Raw genomic sequence first — 23,992 nt, 5'->3', positions numbered from 1 at the left:
TCATCACCAGTGAAGACTGATTTACACAAAAAACGTAAGTTGAAAAATTGTGTAATGAAACATTATATACGTAAGTCAACTGAACTGCCAGGCTCACTTTACGGCAGACAGGTGGGTGTTTGGACGTTTTCCCACTGAATGATAAAAGCAGGAAATAAAACTGCTTTACGCGACTTCTTCAAACTTGATACACTGACCACAAGCCAACCTAACCGTGACGACGTACAAAAGAAACTAAACCTAACATGTAGCACGGAATTGCATGAATGAAATATTTTAAAACAAATAATGAAAAGGCTGCGCCGCTATAGGCAAAAAAGTACCGCATGCCTTTGACCCAACAGATGTGAACAGAAGGTTCCATAAAGCTACAAAACTGAACTAAATAAATGTAGTCTACTTAGTAGCGAGGAGTGTGGAAGTGCTAAAGTTTCAGCACACATTTCAGTTTCTACAACGTGCATTACTACACCTTACGGAAAGGTTATTGTGTACACTATTAAGAAAATAAATACTAATTTATTTATCTAAACAACACTTTTCTTTGCATAATATCACGGAGTTTGTAAGTATATTATAAATAGTTTACTTCAAATATATATTGTTGTATTTTGAAATCCATACTTAAAATGAATACATTCTTCTTCTACTGCACTCGCCCCCACAAACTAATCAACCAACCAGGTACAAGCGGTAGCTGGTATTTAACAAAAACAAAATAGATTTCATGTTGGAGTTATCGTCGCATTGAAATACGCACAAAGGTTCCAAGTTGCGAACGCCATTTTTTCCTAATCATTATTATTTATTTATTTTTGCGCTCTTTTCCGGCAATGAAGGTCATAAAGGTCTTTCGCAAGAGAGAAAGTTTCAGCGCTGTCTTTTCCTGTTCATGTGTCAGAATTCCTCGTATTGGTCGACTTCCATACCGTTTCCAATAAAAATTGCTGGGCTTAAAATAGATCGTATTTTGTTAAAAAATTTAATTACGGGGTTTTACGTGCCAAAACCACTTTCTGATCATGAGGCAGGCCGTAGCGAAGGAGTCCTGAATTTGGACCACCTGGGGCTCTTTAACATGCACCTAAATCTAAGTACACGGGTGTTTTCGCATTTCGCCCCCATCGAAATGCGGCTGCCGTGGCCGGGATTCAATCCCGCGACCTTGTGCTCAGCAGCCTAACACCATAACCACTGAGCAACCACGGCGGGTATCGTATTTTGTGACCCACGGTCACAAAAGTACGGGTCGGACTCTCACTATTTTATACATGAACATAAAATTGTGCACTTCGTGCAAACTGAAAAGGCATGTGTACAACATCTATAACCGGCTATTAGGTTCAGTTCAAGGAAATGTAATATCAACATTTGTAGCGGAGTTATGGTAAATGTAAAATTAAAGTTCCAATTTATAAGCATCGGGATTTTGCTAATTTTTGCAAGGTATTCGAACGCCAAAACCATAGTTATACGAACATCAGTCACTATCATTCCATTTCTTTTACTTAAGGTAACAAATTTCATCAGTTGCGCGTCTGATACATCGAAGCATTTCTGAGTTGTACATGTGTTTGAACCTGAAAATTAAATTTTTCTTTGGCCTAATTCTTCACTGTGTGATCAGCACCCTGCCATACATGACAGAGCATCTTGTGTGGGACAGCTAGTTATGTTATTTTAAATAAAAGTCACTTGACTAGGCAAAGGTAAAATGAGTGTGGACCGGGCTCTACTTAAGGGTTCAAACCTAACGTATCACCGAACACTACACCTGATAGACAAAACATACCATAGTTAATAGCTACATAAAAGTATTTCTTAAAGACAGAGAGTGTGAATTACATTGCGTCCACAGCCCATACACATCACCGCTGCACCTCAAGAGGAAACAAAACGGTTCCTAAAATGTGCGTATATTTCAGGTGGGAGAGAGGTACCATATGAGAATTACTCCGCAAGCAGTTGCAACGGACCGCGCACCCGTGTCACTTTTGAGTTGCTGTTGTATTTCGCATGCACTGCGCCGAGTACAATAAAAGCAAACTGCTAGCGATGCAAATGCATTAAAATGCTTTATGTGGTGACCAGTTGCGTAGTCAGGGTGTGAAACACTGGGCACGTACGTGTATATACGTAAAAATGTACCGTAAATAATGTACGTATACTATAAGGCGGCGTCTTCAAGCAAGTTCCCCGATGGCTACGAGGAAGTGAAGACATTCACTATAAATCATTAACTGTTAGAAATAGGAATTGGTTTGTTTGTTAGTTAGTTTGTTTGTTTGTTGGTATAGGATGAAAAAGTGTTAGCGGTACGAAGTAAATCTGGTCACGTGCCTAACAATGATTCTACATCCTAAAGGCGGGGAATACTGAACCGACATACGCTTTTAGATGTACGCAAAGATGCAAGAGTACAAGTTATTTGCGCATAGTAAATGAAGCTGTGATTAGGCTCACTAGACAGGTCACAATGTATTAGTTTTAGTAAAAATCAATCAGTTATGACCGTTGGAAGCTCACAACATAATTCCTTCTCTTAGTGAATTTCGACAAAGACAGGACTATCATCAGCGCTTTCAATTCTTTTCATTTGTTCTGCCGTTTTACGAGTATTCACCAAGGCAGGCAGTTATAACACACACTGACGCAGTCATGCAATGTATCGTTTTCAAAGCAAGATCTGAAACCCTGCGTGATTCAGCGAGTCTGCGCGCCTGCAGGTCGCATATACAAATAAATGAGACAAGTTTATTGTTGCAGGAAGCCGCGACTGGTTAAGTGAGCGTGAGCACCCCTAAACCATGATGTTAATACGCAACGGGTGCGAAAACCGATTTCGCAAACGGCTCGATGGTGCAGCACACGCCCTTGTTCACAAACTCTTCCCGATATTATCTCGCGGAGGTGCAAAAGTGAGCGCGGAAATCTGATCAATGATACGTTAGCGTGTTTTGGCGGGAGCCGCGACACACAGCCACATCGCAGACGCCGCCGGGAGCAATGTTCTTTCCGTCTGGAGCCTCCTTTCAACGCACCGCCAGGCCGGACGAGTCAAGGCGAAGCGCGCGCGCGTGGAGAAGGGCCAGTGAAAACAAAATAGTCAGGCGCCGGCGCCTATAAGCGCGGCGGTTCCCCCCTCGTCCGTCAGGTCGCGCCAGGGGCGAACTCGTCACGTGGCTTTACCTCGTCGTTTACGTTTGTGAAGTTGAGTCAAGTAAGGCGAGGAGGAGAGACGGTGGCAGAGAGACGAGTTTTCTTCGCGCGATTTGTACTTTATCCGCCGCGCGTCGCCCCGGTCGCCTGGCGCGGTGGTGTCGGGGATCCCCCTAACCAAGCTAGCGCGAGACGGGCCGATGCTCGGCGCGGCTGCCGCGACCACAGAGAGGTCGGAGTCGCTGGCGTTCCCCGTTCACCGGGCACCAGGGAATTCCCCGGGCGGCCTGCTAGGGAAATGATCCTCATGGAGTCTCGGACGCCCGCCGACGGTCCCGGGAAGGTCCCCAGCAAGCTGCCGGGCACCTCCTCCGGTGCCGCCTCGGCGACGACGACCTCTGCCATCACGACCAAGACAACTACTTCGGGGACGACGACGACCCGGAGTCCCCAGTGCGCCCGGTGCCGGAACCACAACCGAAAAGTGGCCGTGCGTGGCCACAAGCGCTACTGCCCGTACCGCATCTGTGTCTGCCCAAAGTGCAGGCTTATCGCCGAGCGCCAGGTGGTCATGGCGCAGCAGGTCGCGCTGCGCCGGGCCCAGGTCCAAGATGAGGCGAGCGGCCGAGCAGTGTTCGAGGAGGTGGACCCCAAGAGCCTGCTCGACCAGCCGCCCCCAACGGACGTGGTCAAACCGCCGGCCCTGGTCAGCACGGCGAACTCGTTCGCCGCCAACGGTGGGTGTCTCTGCTTATGCCTCGCGCGCGCCAGCTCTCTGGGCGCCGCCAAAAGGGTTAACCATCCGCGACCAGCACCGTTTCCGACAACGGCGAGAGAAAGAAAGAGGGGGCGAGGAAGTTGCATTCCGCCGGAGCTTTCGTCCGCTGAGCTGCACCCCCGGAGACGCCTCTGCGGAACTACGTGCGCGCTCTGTGATCTTAGGCGTCTTGAGACATTTTTCGCTTCCGTTACAGCAATGGCGGCGGGCAGGCCTGTTGCGCAAGATTCGTGCCGTGCAGCAACAGCACACCTACATTGTTCGCGCACTGCAACACCGCGCGCACTCTTTCCGGTTTTAGGGTTCCGCGCTTACCGAAACCGATTTGAATATAACTGGCAGTACTCGCTTGCGCAGTAAAGCAACGATCTTGAGTCCCCTGGTTTGTTCTCAGGATCGACATAGAGAATGGATGAAAGCACGGGGAAAAAAAGAAAGAAGTGCCCCGGCTGTGGCTCGCAGGGGAATACACACGTGGCAGTATCTGGGGCGACCAATCGCCGCCGTTGCCATCCTGCCGGCGCCATGTCTCCGGGTGTGACGTCTTGAACTGACGTATCTGCATACCGAGCGAGGCAAGCAAATACGTTCTGGTTGGCGGAAGCGGCCCTTCGTACGCGGACGCGCGGGTTTGCATGCAAAAGCCGAGCTGTAACAAGTCGACCGCGCATACCTGAGAGCGGCGCCGCCACAGAGGACGATCCGCTCGGGAAGATCCCCATTAGATGCAACGATAAATTTGTAGCAGGAAGGCGCGAGATGCAGAGAGGAGGGCGTGAGTAAAAGAGATCTCCTTGAACACGGCCCCGCCTCACAGTGTGGCCAGTGGGCATGCCCGAAGGTCTTCCGCCATCTTTCTTCTTTGTTCTCTTCTGCTCTAGACCATCGTCCCTTCCCTCCTCCCTCCACTCTCTCGGTCCCTCTCTCTCGCTGCCGTGCGTCCCGGTCGTGATTGCTCGAGTCGAAGTACGCTAAGACCTTGAAAGCTGGCTTCATTCAGTCTGCTCCTTCTGCAGGGCGCGACGTCCCGGCTTCTTTCTTGTGCCACTGACCATACTCGTTAGTCAATGTGACATTTGACAGATTGCGCACAGCATTTGCTAATTTTCAATGCTTTGGTGCAAGCGGTTTCAAGTGAAGCGAGCGGATCCTGAAGTTTGGTTGCACAGTCTGGCCAGACTTCGGAGTCCTTCGCTTGCGGTTGTCTTTATCCTAAAGCGATTCAGGACAGTATTTTGTAACTATCGATTTCATTTTTCTTTTTTCGTCGCGCCGACTGGCCGATCCCGGCGATGATGGCGGTGCGGAAGCGTCTGAGACGATGGTTAAATGTGAAAAGAAGGGAAAATGAAGCGTATTCAAACAAAATATTGTCCAGGATCAGTCTTTTGCTTGTTTTTCATTATTATTGCCGACTTTGCTTTATAATATTTAAGTGCAAGATGACCTTGCGCTACGTAGCACGTTACGATTGTATCACATTCGTTCGCTGCATTGTGTAGTGCAACATCAACGCATGCGTGTAGTGCGCTGATGTTCTCCGAATGACTGTGCCCCCATGTACTGCATTTGTTCGCTTTTCCATGTTGCAACTTACATAGATGTGGACTCCATAGACGCTGACCATGCTTTGCTCAATGAAATTGCAGCATTCTTTAACAATACTGCAGTTTCACTTACGCATTGCGTTGCGGTAAACTGCACATGACGGGCTCTGTATCCGATTGCTTGTCGAAAGACAAATTTGACCATGTGTAATCGCAAGTCAGCTGATTAGGTTAAGTTGTGCAAATGCCTTAGTTTTGCATACTATGCACTTCAGTAATTACTAACATCTCCGAATGTGTTTTTTTTTTTTTTTTTTTTAGTGCTCGCTTTCGGAGCTTTTGGATGTTCCCTGTTGTGTTGATCTTTCATGTTAACTATGACTGTATGATGGTTCAGCTGTGTATTCCACAGAAAAATGTCCCGAATCATCTTCGAACGATCTGACATACTATATTTGGACGAGTTGCCATGAAACGCTTGGTATGTGTCCTACGTGTCCGCCGATGGTGAACATTCGTAACATTGACAGGAGAAACCGGTTTCTAAATTTCATTAAACTGTCATTACTGACTTATTGAACCGCGGTGCTTTTCATCGGCTTCAGTTTTCACTCAAAGATCAGAATGGTTGCGTTGTGAGGAGCTCTTTCGTATGAAGGAGCTTTACCTGTTCAAATCGTTATACTTGTTCAGAGGTGTTGTTCAGTGCTTCTTGTCAGCAGACTTTCTTCGAATCATATTAGCACAACCCTGAAATCTGCATCGAATGGAGTAAGCACCCATGTGGATCGCAGTTGTAAGTGTTACTTCCTGGATCAAACGTATTGGTTAACCACTTGCAGTGAAGGATAACAGCGTCCTACACAACTGTTTGACTGTATGACATAAAGAATAACCTATAAATAAATCATTTTATGTCACGGACACGTTTTGTTGAAATTTTTGTCAGACTGTGCTCCAACAGTGGCTTTTCAAGTGTAACCGAGAAGGGTTCTTTACGTAAAGAGAACAGCGATGGTTTAAAAATAAAAGCGATACATTTAAGAAATTTGTTGACTGACTTGTTTGTTCGCAACTGCTTGTCGAAAGGTTAGAATAAACGTTTCGTGGTAAACCTTGTCAGCTGTTTGCCACCACTCTTAAGTACATTCAAGCATTACGTTCCAATTTTAATACGTGTCAGCTGCCATGTTATGAGGTGTGTGAACAGATTAGTTGTAGATATTAGACTTGCAGTTGTCCTTAGTTTCTGATTCGGTGACTCTGCACTGTTGCGGAATGGAAGCCATGCTCATTGCTTTCTATTTGCCTGCTGTTTTCTTGCATTATTAAATGTTGAAAAGCTAACTTGGATTAACTTGATTACAGCATGAACCTGCAGTGGCAAATATTTTACAAAAGCATCGAACGCATAATCGCGTCCACAGAATGCAACTGTGTGCAGATGTTTCTTTTTGTGTTATTCCTTGTTCGTGTTCCGCTATCAACGCATAATGCTTCTTGTTCAGGTACGTCTTCGAAACTAAGCAGGTGTTGTTACCGGTCTCTCTTTTTTTCTTTTTATTCATCTATTCGTATATGGTCGTTGTCCGTGTTATACGCATCTGCGTCTGCTCATCCCCGGCCAGACGTGCTTTCATTAAAACCTACACTTGTTGCTGGTCTCTACTAAAGAAGTTATCTTAGCATTTAAAATTATTTTATTTTGATCATTTATGGGCAACATTTCACCAACACATTTCAAGCGACACATTGGATTTGTCTGGAATAGATAAGTTAAAATCGTCCGGCCAAATTAGTAGACAATATGTGACAAAAGAAAAAGAAATATGAAAGGAAAGAAAGAGTTGTGGAGACGGCGACTAGGAAAACCGAGAGGGCAAAGAGGGGGGGGGGGGGGGGGGAGTAATGCCCATATCTGTTGGTAGCTCCTTCGCGACTCGCCTTTTCGTGTGCTTCTCAGCTAGGCTTTATTAGACTGCTTCATTTCTATCAGCGCGTTTTATATATACACTTGTGTTTTTTACATCGCGTTATTCCTGTCACTAGGTAACACAAACCGGATTCACGTCGTTCATCATTATCAGGTAATGCCTTGGCTCAGGGGACGCGTAAGCAGCCAGGCGGCAAAGTAAATTAGGACCGGTAGTGTTGGTGAGGAGAGGGGAGGTGTTGGTCGTGAATTTTATTACCCATGTTCTTTCTGATTTAGCGTTTGCTGCCTGCCTGCGGTCGGCAGCGAGAGCGTGGTAATGACATCGGCCAAATGTCTTTAAATTTTGCGTCAGTAATGACACAAGCTATTTATTCTGTTTCATGCTCCGGCGCGTTTCCAAATTGCAGCGGCTAAGTTACTATTAATTAGTTCGCACGCTCCAGCGGACGACCCGGCGTCCTTGCTGGGGAGGTATTCTGTAAACGTCCACTTGGTGGACATGGCCATTTCGTCTGCTGTTGAAGTTCTGATTAGCTGGACTGGGCTGCGCATACGCGGCAGATGAAATGTCCACTAGGTCACTTTTCTTAGCGTATAATTTTCTTCCCATTGTATTATGAGTGTCGAGTAGAAGTAGATAGGCACACGCACACACACACGCACACACGCACACACACACACACACACACACACACACACACACACACACACACACACACACGCACGCACGCACGCACGCACCATCGTTCATTTCAAAGAAGAAACGTAAAAGAAGTACAACGCCTGTTTCAGACTACGCTGGCCGCCACCACCCCCGCGGCCCCGATGTGCTCACAACAGCAGGTGAGCCCTGATGTCGAAGTGCACGCCCTCACTTTGGCTACGTCTTGGTTGTTGCCTGCAGCATGCGTGAAGCAGCGACAGTGCTGTAGTGGTAGATGGTGTTAGAGATGTGAAATTTCGCGTAGGACTGGTTGACCTCAAAAAAAAATGAAAAGAAACATTTGTTAAAACGCAGAAACGCTTTTCTGAGATAACGCCTGGACTGATTGTAATCAAATGTGTGGTACTTGAAAGATAAAGGTATATTCTAGTGACTGTTGTTCGCGGTATTTCAATTTAGGGCCTGAATATTGTTAGAATTTTCAAAAATTTGAGAGTCCGAAAAACATAGAAGGACGATGTTTACAAATTAATAGAGCTGCATCAAGAACAGATATCGCGGTTCTGTAAATGCATTCATTAGAGCATTCAAAGTGCACAAATTCACTATGTCAATCTATATCTTACATGACCTTGTTACGTTGTGCACAAGGGTTCTGCAAAGGCTGTATTTCCATATCACTAATTTTTTTTAGATTCATCTGTAACATGTCAATTTTGTTTCCTTTAGATGTACTATTAGATGCAATTCACATAATTGTGATATCATTTTTCATTGGTGAGTTACAGAGTGGTAAACTTCATAGTTTCGTTTTCTGAAAAACTGCGATCTTTGCCAATTTTTGATAAAAAAATGTATGCCCTACATCGAAAATTCAAAATCGACAGTCACTAAATTTTAAGATTTTCTTTTAAATGCAACAAACCTCGTGAAATTTGGTGCAGTAGTTGACGATAAAAACGAATTCTTCTTTTACATGTGTTTAGATAGGAGCACCCGATGCTTCCACCACTCTGTTACCCCCACGAAAGGCGTTTATTGACAAGCCAGGTAGAGTTAGACGCGACGGCCTTGATCAGCTGAGCGCCTGTCGAGATTCAGCTAGCCAGCCCCACGTCATCTTGCTCGTTCACCTCTCCTGGATATATATATATATATCACATCAAGTGCTAAAGTTATGCGGTGGTGTACCGAGTTCCTTGTCTGTACAGCAGCCAAGTTTGTATGAGCGAGGCATGTTACTTTTGAAAGAAAACTGAAGCATCATTGCCATCACGTTAAAAAAAATGCAATTCATCGACAAGTACTGGCAGTGAACAATCTGAATCATTTGGCCATGACATTGACTGGGAGAGAGTGCGCGTCATGGGTACTCAGCGTAATGGGCTGCGTAAATTACTGCGCGACCGAACGACCGCGCAGGTGCTACACCGCCCGCGAGGGCATCCAGCCCCCCACCCCCTCCCCCCGTTTACGAGTGGTGTCTGCGTTACCTTTCGTAGACTTATATTTCAACTCTTGGTCGCTGTCATTGCGAAGAAGGCTGAAAGTTATTCGGTAATTAGTTTCTGTTAACCTTCTAGTTTGATTACATGGACGGCGTCCGTGTTTTTCTGTTTCGTTCTACACTACTAGCGGCACGATCAATTCCGACCAGACGAGGTTTTGTCAAGCCTTAAAATTCATCCAGCGCTCGGCAATTGGGTCTCTCTCTCTCTCTCTCTCTCTCTCTCTCTCTCTCTCTCTCTCTCTCTCTCTCTCTCTCTCTCTCTCTCTCTCTCTCTCTCTCTCTCTCTCTCTCTTATTTCTTTTTCTTCTTTAATGCGGCCGCGCGACTGCGAAACGAACCAGCGGCCACGTATTCAGCGTTCAAGCAATAGCTTCGTGTCCAGTGACGCTTGCACACTACCTTGTTTACTGCCAAGCTTCTCAAATCTCTATAGCATTTTTTTCGAAGTGCGCAGAAATTGGTATGTCAGAAAAAAATTCGTTTGGGCGTGTATACTAGAGGACTTATACATTGGCTGCAAAGTTCAGACATTTTCGTCTCTGTGCTAGCGACGAAAAATTTGTTCTGTGCTTTGACGAAATCTCCCATCGGAACCTGCAGTCGTGCAACAAGTATACTTGATATATTTTTGAAGCTCCGAGGGACGAATCGACAAGACCAAACGACCGAGTGTGGTCGTGAATTCTTGATGATTCGGCCTTAAGCGTCGGTTTAAAGAGTTACAGAAGGAAAGACCGTTCTTTTTTTTCTATTTCTTTTTCTTTCTTTTTTTTAATGAGGAAGCGACATTTGTTTTCTGGTTATACAACAAGAGTAGACAGACAAAAGGGAAAGTTGGCCCAGGTCCGTCTACAGTGTTTTTCAGTTCTCAGTTGCCTAATTTTCAGCGAGCAGAGTAATGAATAAGCAAACCTAACCTAAACACACTCTTGCTCAAGTAAAGCTTACTTAAGCTTGCAAGCCCACTGCAACAACCCACAGAGCGGACGCATGGGGTGTTGTCGCCAATGTTAAAATTTTTTGAAGATACAGGGACCTTTACCACGTTATTAAAGTTCCCACATTAATGAAAGAGCAAGCGGGTACCGGTGCCCACAGCGTCGCCGAGAGAGATCGTGTTCGCTTCAGCTGCAGTGGAAGGTGCTAAAATCAGGGTCAATGAATGAATGAATGAATCAATGAATCAATCAATCAATCAATCACTCAATCAAAGGGTACTGTTGTATCATTAGGAAAAATTTATAGATGTTTGGGCTGACAGCAGAAACGTATTGTGACGATTCAAATACGATTACTAGCAATACTTTAGAGACTGATGCTAGGGATAAATATAAACATTTTCCAGAAATCAATACAAGCCGTTACTATACAAACAGTTTTGTAATATTTTTGTACAAGACGACCTGCTCTCACAAATAAGCAGCCCGAAAATCACCTCACTCCCTGCTCCGTGCAAATGAAGCAAGCCAGGTAAGTGCCATACTGTTGCTGTTGATCGACTGCGTATTTCTCAGTTAGTAAACGCGCTAACACGCTGTCAAAATAAACGCAATCATCTAGTACGTGATTTGTGGTTATCTGCTGTTGTGGCACTTCTCGCGCGGACGTCTTTGTTTCGTTGTGCCCGTTGTGAAACTCCCTTCTTGACGGCATTATTCAAAATTTCTATTTTGGATTTTGTTTTTCAAACACGGCAAACACATCTGCGTCTATACAAGATTGTGCACGTTTGTGAAGGTATAAGAGGAATTCCGCTGAAACCAAACTTCGTACAATAAACGAACATAGCATAACGTCTGAATTGAAGACAGGGAGACAAGACAGCGACCGCTGCATTCAGCAAAAGAAAAAAAAAAAAGCTTTTGACAAGCCTATTGCAAGGTGCGTCTGGCATGTTGTTGCCGCTCTTAAATGACAATTTTGCGTATTGTGAAATACCAGCCACTTGCATAGACGGATGCGGTTTGACTAGGAACATCTCATCTTTGCTTAACAAAACACTCCTTCTGTCAACGACGGTATTCATTCGGCTGACGATGACAGTTGTATTTCGGTACTTTTCTACTCAAAGTCATCAGGCGGAAATGCGTTCCACAGACTATTCTTAAACAAAGGTTCTGTTCTTATAAAACTGTCATAAATGAGAAAGGAACGTAGTTGTGCTTTGATATCTGATTATGCCAACGAAAGAAGAAGGCACTAAATATATTTTTCCGTTACCTTCATTCCAGCGTTTCTTTGTCATCGACTGTAATAGAAACCATTGTTTCTCGTATTCGCTAGACAGAATGCGTGCTGCTTCTATATATACCGCCAATTTTACAAGAAACTAAACGACGCTTTCTTTCTTAGCACCTCAACGTTATAAATATTTTTGCTTCATCGTAAAAACAATAATTGCAGCATTATTACTTTTTAGGCAGCAAAGTGCAATACCGAAAAGAAGTCTCACTGCAGTTTCTTGTTGTTCTGTTTTTTTTTTCTGATGTGCTGGCCATGCAAATATAGATAACAAGAAGGCACGCTCATGTGGGTGCTGACTGATTCCTGCTAAACTGTACAATGAAGCTCAGGACATCACATAAAACGAGCACCTAGCATGCAATGGAAATAGGGAGAGAGAAAGCAAAGCACAGTGCGTTCGGTAATAAGAACTAATCTAAGCCAGAGGCTACCAAACTGCAGGTTTTCATAAATGTGCTCGGCCTGCTGAGTGCATATCAAGCTTTCATCGTGGTCAAGAATAGACCAAACGTAGTATATCCTGCAACCGCGGTTCTGCTGTTCATGAATTTCTTGCTATTAAACAACATTTAGTGCCAAGTCGCACGACGTCAAGCTTATTTAATGTAGCCTGATGTGACAAAATAATTTCAGTCTTCAGCGAATACGTGCGTTACGCTGCAATTCTCTTTTCATGAAAACAGTAAAACATACGGTTGCCGTGCCTCTGGGGCAAGCATCGATAGAGATCCGTCGCACGCGGCGAGGTCTGTTGTATACAACGCAAAGTGATTAGCCGCAAATAGCAGGGCGGTTAGTAGTAAGGAGGTTCTGCTTCGCGAAGTTCTTGTCAAAGCGTCGTTTGCAGGAGGCAGATTCATCAGTGATGCATCTGTGGATTCGCGTTACCCTAAGATCAGTTTTGTGAGCGCGACGATGTTTAAGTGTCCCAAGGGGAATCTATCAGGGAAAGAGACATAAAGAGTTGTACTTTCTTTCTTTGAAGTGTGCGGAATATAACCAACCCTTATAAATAGCTTTCATTGATTACGACAAAGCGTTTGATTCAGTCGAAACCTCAGCAGTCATGGAGGCATTACGGAATCAGGGCGTAGGCGAGCCGTATGTAAATATACTGAAAGACATCTATTGCGGCTCCACAGCAACCGTAGTCCTCCATAAAGAAAGTAACAAAACGCCAATAAAGAAAAGCGCCAGGCAGGGAGATACGATTTATCCAATGCTATTCACAGCGTGTTTACAGGAGGTATTCAGAGACCTGGATTGGGAAGAATATGGGATAAGAGTTAATGGAGAATACCTTAGTAACTTGCGATTCGCTGATGATATTGCTTTGCTTAGTAACTCAGGGGACCAACTGCAATGCATGCTCACTGACCTGGAGAGGCAAAGCAGAAGGATGGGTCTAAAAATTAATCCGCAGAAAACTAAAGTAATGATTAACGCTCTCGGAAGAGAACAGCACTTTACGATAGGTAACGAGGCACTGGAAGTAGTAAGGGAATACATCTACTTAGGACAGATAGTGACCGCGGATCCGGATCGTGAGACTGAAATGATAAGAAGAATAAGAATGGGCTCGGGTGCGTCTGGCAGGCATTCTGAGATCATGAACAGCAGGTTGCCATTACCCCTCAAGAGAAAAGTGTATAATAGCTGTGTCTTACCAGCACTCACGTACGGGGCAGAAACCTGGAGGCTTACGAAAAGGGTTCCACTTAAATTGAGGACGACGCAACGAGCTATGGAAAGAAGAATGATGGGTGTAACGTTAAGGGATAAGAAAAGAGCAGATTGGGTGAGGGAACAAACGCGAGTTAATGACATCTTAGTTGAAATCAAGAAAACGAAATGGGCATGGGCAGGGCACGTAATGAGGAGGGAAGGCAACCGATGGTCATCAAGGGTTACGGACTGGATTCCAAGGGAAGCGAAGCGTAGCAGGGAGCGGCAGAAAGTTAGGTGGGTGGATGAGATTAAGAAGTTTGCAGGGGCAACATGGCCCCAATTAGTACATGACCGGGGTAGTTGGAGAAGTACGGGAGAGGCCTTTGCCCTGCAGTGGGCGTAAGCAGGCTGATGATGATGATTTTCTTTCTTTATCTTTTTTGCATCTATTACTCACGAGTGTGTGCATTGAACAATTGGCAAAGTTGTTGTAAGCGACACACCACAGTGTCTGCCCTGAGACTAACCATGATCGATTATGAAGATTGCTAGCTAATACGACACCACGTGCGGTTGTACTCAGGCCGTTGCACGTTCGTGGTACAGGCCTGAAGCTGGTTAACTGGCTTGTAATGGGTGCGGAAGTGCTAGGAGAAACTCTTCTGGGCTTGGCATTTAGCAAGCGGGAGTGGCTGGACACGACCCGTCTAATTTGATTTAATTACAACCCGAGCGCCACTGTGTCGGTTTTCAGAACCGATAAGCAAGCCTCCTTAATGTCCTGAGCTTTCGATGTTAACGTGTGCGGGCCACTCGAAAGGCAGCTTCTCAAGCGCGATTAAAAACAGCACCAAGCTGGAACTCGGAGAGAAGCAATACTCTAGGCTGCGGGTCATTCTCGCCATCATGGGGAAGCACCAGCCGCCCTTTGCGCACTGTGAAAGATTTTGTGACGTTTCTTAAGTCTACTACTGGCCATGACGAGACTTTGTAAGTAGCTTCAGTGTGCATGTGCGTGTCTGTGGCTGCATATGCTGTTAATGTAATTATTCGATCACTCTGTGTGCAAAACTGTAGTCGTTGTCAGTTGTCTTCCTCGTGCCTATTTGGTCAGATTATTTTCGTATCTTCGTTCCTACCCTTTCCCCTCGTGCGCAGTATAGCCAACCGGACAGTCACTCATGTTAATCTTGCATCTCTTATTTCTTCCTCTCTCTCTCTCTCACTCTGTATGCTATAATCCTCACCTAGCACCTGGAGTAGCATGCCAGGCGATCATCCAGCAGGCTAGCACCTACAAGTTTTCGACGAAATTACCATCGCTGTGCCCTGTCATCGCGCTGCCTTTCTTTTTTTTACGCCGCACTACACGAGCACAATATTAATTCAAACGCTTCGAGAAGGAGGACTTGAATTTCGCGCCAAGGGTGGCAGTAGGCTGTGCCGAACGCTAGCAGATGCGTTGAGTGAGTGTCGTGCAAAGGGAAAAAAAAATCACCCAGGAGTCGAGCTGTTTCGCATCGCTGAGCCGTCGAGTTGTTTTTCAACCGGGCGACATACTGCAGCCGCCTTCGCGCACTTAACAGCCGCCGATCCCCGCGGTTACAAAACCGGAGTATAGCAGGTGCTAAGAGGGGCGTTTGATGCGTGCGTGACGCTTTCATCACGCCTTTCTGGCGGTACGGCTGGGACGGGTCCCAGCCTGCTTTCACGCACTCAGCACGACGGCATCGACGTCAACTTCGTTTTCTCGTCGGCAGCTAGCTTCTTTTAATTTGCTAATTAAGGGAGTGCACAAAAAGCCTCATCATCCGTTACGTCCTCCCTTCACAAATTTCTTGCTCTTCTGGTGCGCATACTCCAGCTCCAAACACCCGCACTTAACTTTTGTTCTTGAATCACAACGACTGGGGACCTCGCACTGGTATAAAATACCGACGTTTAATAAGTTGTAGGTTTGTTTAGCACCAAGTGCACAAAGGAAAATCAGTTGCCTGTTGTTAAGGCACGTAGAAAGAAGGAAACCACCAAAAAAGAGAAAATGAGATGAGTACAAAGACGAACAATACGCGAGCTCGAACGCAGGACTAGCAAATGACATATTTGTATATTTAATTCGAAGGAAAGCATGCATGCGCATATGCGTCAAAGCTTAGCAACTGGCTCACAAACCTCGCACGTCATGCAGACACGACTGACACGAAAGGTACATATGTTGTCAAGAACCCTCACAAGCATGCAAATGCACCACCAATGTCTTCATTTTTCCTGGCACGATCTGACAGTGACCCGGCGTCTGCTACAACGACTTGCTGCTTGCTGTGGGGCGGCACGCGCACAACGTATATAGGAAACTTCAAATAAATGAAATTCCAGGAATCGCAAAGCATTGTTCGCTCTAGTGAACGTTCATTCAAGAAAAAGGTATATAGGTCGTCTTCATAAACCGCCTGTGTATTTTGTAACTGTTCCTTGTTCGGAGGTCACTTCAACGAAATTTTTGGTTGAACGAACAGTTACAAAATCCACAGGCGGTTTAGGAAGCCCACCTATTTACTTCTTACTTGAATGAGCATTCACTACAGCGAACAATGCCTTGCGATTCCTGCAAGTTCGTTCAACTGAAGTTTCACTGTAAACTGCTCAAAAGAACGCCGCGCAGTGAACAAGAGACAGCTATACCTCGGGCGATTCGACAGCCAAAATGTGCGAGGAGCCGGAAAGCAAACCTACAGTGCAGTATGGGGCATTGATTCAGATGCACTTGCGTGTTCTGGCGGCTTCCTATGATCAAGTGAGTATGGCGCGGGCATCTTTGCTTTTCAATGCTCTCAAGACACGAGCTGAGCTTCTGAATAATTGCAACAGCAAACTTCACGGACACGTCGACACCTAGCCGGTTTCGTATTTATTGTTTTTGTTTCTCTGATTGGCCTCAAGAACCTTCTCAGGCGAACCTTCCTGTTTAGCCTTAGAGTGACCTATCTCTCTATCGCCACAAAATAAACGTTGTTTCCGTGAATGTTTCCTTGGTGATTCATTTACTTCTACTCTTCTACTCGTGGCATGAACAGTTAGCCAGCACCGGCGGCTTGTGCTTCCGCTTCCTTTTGCTCGCTTGCGTCACTCTCGTTATTCGGCTAGCTTCCGTGTGAGAAGAGCGGCTGTGGTTCTCGGGAGCGCCGACCCAGACGCCGAGGCAGAAAAATAAGATAATGTGCAGAAGGCGAACGACCGGGGACAATCGATAGTGGCTGTGTCGAGGTCGTGGCCGGGCGCCCTTCTAGCCGCCTTTAATGCAGTGCGTTGGCGTGCGTGCGTCGTCGTACTGTCGTCAGATTTTGGTGTGGTCAGGTTCGTTAGTGAATGAAAAAAAAATCCGCAGTACGCAAGAAGCAATTTTGGCAAAAACTATACGAATAGCCCTAGATGGAAATGTGCGCTTTCGTGAAATAGACCCAGAGGCAAATGCGCTTCGTTTTCTGCCCTATAGGTTTGTTGGTGCATGCTTGAACAGATCAGCTGTACTCATGAGGCAGGTTCACTTTTTTTTTTTTTCATGACTGTCACCTGTACTGTATGCCTCAATTTATTCAGCGGTACTGTAGACGCGACCGCCACTGACGAAAAAGTTACTGCTGACATTGAAAATTGGTGTAAATAAGTGCAAGGTAAAAGAAGAGTGGGGAAGCAGACATGCTTTAGTCTTCTTTGAGAACAGATGTGAGGAGACGGAAAGAATGAGCGAGAAGGGAAACGGAGCATGTAAATTCATTAAATAATAAAGCACCAGCTTTCCGATGGTCACTGAGAGATTCGCACGCCTTCTCACTGTTAGTCCACGCATTTATTTTTATTCTTTTAAGCCCGATACCATATTTCTGTAAGTAAACACGGCCAGACGGCAAGAAAAACGCCAGATCCGTGGTGCAAGAACAAAGCTTTACTACAATTAAAATGCGACCACTTTCTATATTCAAAACAGACTAATTCCAATGAACCTGGAGATGACTGCAGCATAGGCTGTCTCACTAGTGCACGCTGGACACAAATTTTGCCTCTTCCGAGAAAGTCCGCAATTATGTGAACGTGAGAGAACTAGCACCGTAAAAATGAGTTTAACTACAACAATGCCTGCCAATTCTCCCGAATTGTTGGTAAAGTATATGAATTTCGGCTCGTTCTACTATTTTACGGATATTGCGCCAAAGATTACGAAAAATTTTGTCCAGTAAAGAGTTTTGTTCTTGGGACTGCAAATACATTCTCTGAAGTTTTCTGATGGTTAAATTAAACCAGATAGATACTTGCTTTAGAGCGGTTTATTCGGACAGGTCCCTAGTGCACACTACAATAATTCCCGTCGTATCAAAAACAATGTGCTGCTTGTCAGTGTCTGCTCTTCAACGTTTGTTGTGGCTTGTGTACTGTGTCTGCGGGATTTTTACAAATTTTAATGTTCGCAGGTTGGCAGGTATGCTAAAGAGGCACACTCCAGTCTGCCGAGGTTCTGTTCCGGTAAAAATGGCACGAGAGAAAAATGGATCAATGGACAATGCCGCACGACATAATTAGGCAAGCACAGACATCCCTAGGAAATGAAAGAGGGACAGCTCTTTTTGCGATTACTGTGCACGGTGTCACATTTTCACGCTTCATACTGCTTGCACAGCATGCAGCACGTGCCTGCTATAGCCGACTACACTGAACTGCGTTTGATCATGCCGGTACTTTGCTAAAGCAGCCCGGAAAGCAGGGAATTTCGAAGTGGGTAACATACAGCTGTACTGTAGAAGCAGCTGCTGCTATGAAACAGGAGAAAGCTGCCCATAGTCCCACGCCGACGTATCCCTAGGCTCCGGTGTTGGTCGCTACAAGGCCACTACGTCGAGCAAAACTGCTAAACGAAAAAGGAATTGTCCATAAATCATCAACGATGGTTGTTAATGTAAGCGAAGTGCCCCAACGAACGAACGAAGCAACGAACGAACGTTTGCGTTGCCGACGGCTCGACAAAGCTCACACGTGACCTGCCCCCCTCCCCCCCCCCCGCCTCCTTGCTCCATCTCCCGCCCACCACTCTCCGCAACTGACAGCACGCGTCCTTTCGATCGGCACCTTCGTAGCGCAAGTCTGACAATCGACCATCAAGCACCGACCGTCGATCACCAATCAAGAAAACAAGCGAAAGAGACAATGAAAGCTATTCGTTTTAAAGGTTATACTTATGATAGCTAGGAACTGCGAAATGGGGAACTACTGCTGTAGTGTTGAATCAGCTAACAGGAGACGGCTGCCGTGTGAATCCATGCCAACATATCCCTAGGCTCTGGTGTTGGTCGCTTCATGGGTACTTATGGGGGAGCAAAGCTTTAGGACGGGAAAGAAAGCCAATAGTAGTTGCAACAGTGGCGCGGACACCATCGCTTTCCTATGCTGGCAGCAGTTAAAGAACAACAGTAGGAATGTGAATGTAGGAATGTGTACAAGCTGAGGCCACAGCACCTTTTGCACCTAGCGGTACCCCTCTAAGATACTTGTGAACCACGACCAGCGTAATGTAATTTCCAGTAACTGCTTCTTTCATTTGCAGAGTCTACTAGCACTTCGTACATGATTAATATAACATCCCCATCGAAAATCTCACATGACACTTATGCCACATAGGCAACAACCTCGTATGATCATATGAGAACCCGTACGAAACATATGTGTTATCATATCATCATACGAGATTATTGGATATGTGGCATACGTGTCATATGGGATTTTTTGAAAAGGAAGTTATAATGAGAATTTTTCTAGGGATAGCGATCAATCGCACGCGTAATCACCCGCAATCGCCCCGGACGGCAGGCATAGGGACAACAGAATATCTGCGGTTCGCGATGAGAACACAGGTAGAAGCACCGGCTGGTTCTTCGTCTGATAACCAAAGGTGTCCGATTCCGATTAAGCTAGGTAGGTGCAGCACATGTTTCTACCCAGGTAACCTGGGTGGAGTCGTGATGGGGAAGAGCTTCGAGCTATGCAGCCGAAGTGAGCTCCCTAACTGTATGCGAACGGGATATATATATATATATATATATATATATATATATATATATATATATATATATATATATATATATATATATATATATATATATATATATATATATATATATATATATATATATATATATATATATATATTTATATATATATATATATACACACGAATTCAGGCTATTTGTATCTGAATTTGATGCCGTCAAACGTGAAGGTGGCATTGCTCGGCTTCGGAGCCCGCGAACAATGCGAGTGCGTTGATTAATTACGTGATAGAGCATGAATCATGGAAATTGTAGTGATGTCATTTGATAAACTAGTGATTACATAACTGAATATGCGAACGCTATACGAGCACGTTCATCCGGCTTCACGCAGCCACGAGGCGTAGATGCAGTGACGCTGACCTACTCGCTGTAGGAGACATGGCAAGTAAAAAGCTCAATCACCGAAGAACTAGGCGATGTCCACTGACGGACATTTTTTTTTTTTTTCATGATACGTTACTTACCACCATTCTGCAGGACCGCATACTTACTGTAATCATCTGTTGCACTCTAAGGACAAAGGGCCTGCTTGCAGCTTCCTGATTATGCTGATGGCGACGACGATTAATTGTGGCTGTATCCTTTGCATTGGGTAGGCATTCGGAAATTCCCTAGCCGTTACAACTTCAAAAAAGAAGAAAAGAGAAGAAAAAAGGGGAAAAAGAAAAAAAGGCCTGCTAAATGCGTGTTAAGAGCCGGCTTGTGCGTGTGCTTTAATGCCATCTGCGATAGCTGTCAGCGGCCACTCTCAGAGGGCACATAAGTGAATATGTTGCTCCGTGAGGGAGTAGAACTCCAGATTTCGAGAATTTATCCCCGCAGCACTTACTACAGCATAAAGGAATAGCTAACATTCCATCGTTTCAGAAGTGCGCCTACGGGACTTTCCCCGTGTTGTCGAAGCAGTGTAATGTACGAGATGTTGAATCGCGTAATGCCGCTGATACGGTTGCAGCAACTTGGCGGGCTATACAATAAACTATTTTGCGAACATGGTGAAAAGGTAGACAAAAACCCAGGGCACTACGCCGACCATCGTAAAACTTAAAATAAAAGGAAACATTTCGGCTCCCCCACGGTACCCTAGTTCACAGGTAAAAGAAAGTTTTGCAAACTTCTTTGTTTTCAGACCGTTTTATTACCCGGAACTCCTACATACTTGCTTTCCTCAGTTAGTAGGCCGTATTTTTGTGCGCATGTAAACGCTATTTCCCCTTTGTATATACGCGTTCGAAAGAATGTGGATTCTGGCTAAGTGGCGTTCTCCTTGACCAAATGGGCACGTTGAGAGCAATTTGAAGGAATGAAAGCTGAAAAAAACAAAGTGGTGGGTGCCGCCCTATCCCCCCTGTATCTCTTCGACTCGCAATCGACAAGCCTTTCGTTGAAAAACGTGTACAGTCTGCGCACAAGGCGACGTCATAGCTGCATTCACTTTCCAGCGTCACCGAGTAAGCAGCACAAAGCGCGTACTGTTTTTTTTTTTTTTTTTGCCAGCGGCCAAATAAACAAACAAGCTTCTGCTTGAAATCGAGGGTAAGGGAACTGCCACCGTCGTCCCGTTGCCAGGCACTACGTCCCCTTTGCTCAGCCCTCGCTGCTGCTTCCTGGACAGAGCGCAGCTCTTCAATCACCACTGGTTAGCCCATCGCCTAACTAAAGCACGCAAGCGCTCTCTCCGTGCCAGGAAGTCAAGGTCAAGGTTCCCGCTATTTCAGCTCACTAGCTGTGCTTGTCCGCGCCTCCGTCGAGCACGCCGCTCGGCGCAACTGAGACAGTTTCTGCGCTTCCGCGTCGCAAGTGAGGTCCTGTGAGAAAACGAGACCAAAAAAGAAAACGGGAGAAAAAACGGGAAAGAAAAAGGAAGCGTTGAGTTAAAGCATAACGCTACGCCTTTCTGGTTTGCTAGCAAGCGTCAAATATTGTTTGTTTTTGATTTGCGGCCTTCGCGTCACGCGTTATGCGTTCTTCGTGTCCGCCTTTGCTGACTCTAGCAGGGATCGCTACATGATGCACTGCTCGACGACAAAGTGAAGGCGATGTTGTTCCCTATCAGTGTCTTGATTAATGCGATAGGCATTCTTTTCCTACTAAGCCCACTTCTGCGTGCTTCTATATAACCACTCTGGCATGACACCTTGGCTTCCGGGCATGTGCCCATACTTGGTCAATGTAGCCGAATAGACAAGCAGGGCAACAGGCAAAAAGTGAAGAAGTTCGCAACCGAAGCAGCCGGGTGTTGAGAAAACACTGAAGCGAACTCATCGGGACTTGAGCTTGCATTGAGCGAGGTTGGTCCTCCTTGCCTCTTGTCCTGCTTGAGAGTGCACTGAGTGAGGAACGTTGAGCTACGCAGAGGAGTGATGAAGTCGGCTACATAGAAGTGCATAAATTAAGGTACGCTCGATTCGCGTCGTTTTGTACAAGTATATTCGTCATTAGCATTTCGTTTTGAATAACATTTACATTTAACATTAGCGCTAACGTCACCGAAAGCTTTTCGCTTAGCACCCATTACCACATAAGCGTGCGATACGTGTAATTGGTAACGAATCCGAAGCGGTGGAAATCTCAAAATGACCGTTAGGAATTCTAATTAAAGGTGTCTTTCGCAATACATCGTGTCGCTCCTGTGCATGAATATTAATCGCGTTAACGTCGACAGTCATCGTGAGATGGTTTCTTCGGGAACTTTGTTTCTTATGTAGGCAAGCCTGAAGGAAACTTGAGTAAAAACAAGATCAAAATTGAAAGATAGTTGCAAAAGCGTGCACTGAGTATTATTACAGAGCCTCCCAACACTTTGTTTCCCTGTCCTGATTCGCGGATACGGAAATAAGCCGTGTTCAAACTGAGAAGCCGCAAAGTAAAAAAAATCGAGCTGGAAGCAAGGCGTCACTGCTTGCGTCGCGTTCGTAGGTCAAATGGGGCCCTGTAACGTAAAACTATTCCAATCTATTTTTATTCCAATCTCCTGACGTCAAATTTACCTAGCCGCTGACACAAGCATCGGGCGGGGATCCACAGCGTTGTCCGAACAGCCCAATAAGACGCTGTCCTCATTTATAGGAGGTCACTTTTGTTTGTTTTCGAAACGAATAACATTTCCTACATTGAGTGTTTTATCTTATCTAATTGGCTGACAAGAAGCGAGAAGCACGCCCAAGTGGAGAGGGTTTCCGGGTCGAGTCAGCGCAGTCAACACAGATACTTGGATGAGGAGGGTGGTGCCGACGTCTGCGATTGGCCCGTTTCCCCTTACTTAGCTTGAGATGGCTGGTCGAAAATCGCGTTGGCATGCAACGGCAGGCTAAGAATACTGCTGAAACGGAGCCTCAGCAACGAAGAGTTGGCAGAGCGATGTCGTATACCTGCCGAAAGGGCTCGATAACGTTATAGTGCCACGCAATAAGTTTTATTATACGGAAATTAATTCATGCTCTCCGGCAGGTCCGAGTAGGTAGTACCTGAGCGATCGGCGCGCAGCCATCTTCTATTCCTTTCGGAATGGGGCAGTCTCCAGTTATTCAGAAAAATAAAATCTGTTATCTTCGGCATAGTAATGCATCTTTAACGCATACACGCCACTTTGAAGCGGTGAGCTTCCCCGGTTTTGTGACAGCGCGTGACAGACAGGCGAATGGGTGCGGCCTGATAACTTTTGACCAATAGCAGATAACTAATCGCCAAACGGCGTCGAATCAGAAATAATTATTTTTTTTCTTTCGTTCAGCTTGATTATGCTTAATTAGTGTGCGCACGTCATATTAGATGGGGAGCTTTCGCGGATTTCGTGACGTCGCGTGAGAGACAGGCGAAGTGGCGGTGGCCCGAAACTTTTTTTTGACCAATCATGGAGAGCTGATTGCAGAACTGGAATAGAAAAGTTTGGAATATCTTTAGGTTATAGCGTCTTAAGTGAACGCTGTTCTGCGACCGTGATTTAAAATTTCAACATAGAAGGCTTCAAAAACGGTATATCCAGTACTGACGTGATCGTTCTCATGATTCAATCGACAAATCGCAAAAACTGGACAACAGATGTTCGCGCTGAAATGTTTTCTCCTCCTGTCTCGCTGGTCCGCGTGGTTTCTTGAATGAATGGGGTGCGTGGTCCGCCAGTGAACAAGGTCTTATTGAAACTTCTTAGTCAGTAAGGCCGTCATACCATTTCTGGGTGGGGCGGTGTGAGACATGATTAGCTCGTCATAGTGGTAAGCGCACTGTGAAGCACTGGGCGACATTGGACACTATTTGTTAGAGTGTCCTGAAGTTGATACATCACGTAAAGTGTTATCAGATAGACTTGATCAAGCGTATAATGGTTCCGCACGCTAGCGCAAGCGACATTTTCTTCCCGCCAAGACATCGGATATATAGCAGGGAGA

General features: G+C 45.6%; 1 protein-coding gene and 1 long non-coding RNA gene across 3 annotated transcripts in view; one reads left to right on the top strand and one right to left on the bottom strand.

Annotated features, from left to right (window-relative positions):
- LOC126531155 (uncharacterized) overlaps nt 1-23,992 on the bottom strand; it is a 77,586-nt gene that overhangs the window by 3,969 nt on the left and 49,625 nt on the right. The window lies entirely within an intron of this gene.
- Nucleotides 3,284-23,992, top strand: part of LOC126531153 (uncharacterized) — a 55,862-nt gene continuing 35,153 nt past the window's right edge. Inside the window, exons 1-2 of one of the 2 annotated variants that reach the window (XM_050178572.3) lie at nt 3,284-3,896; nt 8,213-8,263. In XM_050178572.3, coding sequence (XP_050034529.1) covers nt 3,458-3,896; nt 8,213-8,263 — 490 coding nt within the window. In that variant the 5' untranslated portion in view covers nt 3,284-3,457. The remainder of the gene's footprint in view (nt 3,897-8,212; nt 8,264-23,992) is intronic. The other variant, XM_050178573.3, reaches the window with a different exon arrangement.

Source organism: Dermacentor andersoni, chromosome 5 (genome assembly GCF_023375885.2).
Source record: "Dermacentor andersoni chromosome 5, qqDerAnde1_hic_scaffold, whole genome shotgun sequence".
NCBI lineage: Eukaryota > Metazoa > Arthropoda > Arachnida > Ixodida > Ixodidae > Dermacentor > Dermacentor andersoni.
This window is presented reverse-complemented; position numbering and strand designations above follow the sequence as displayed.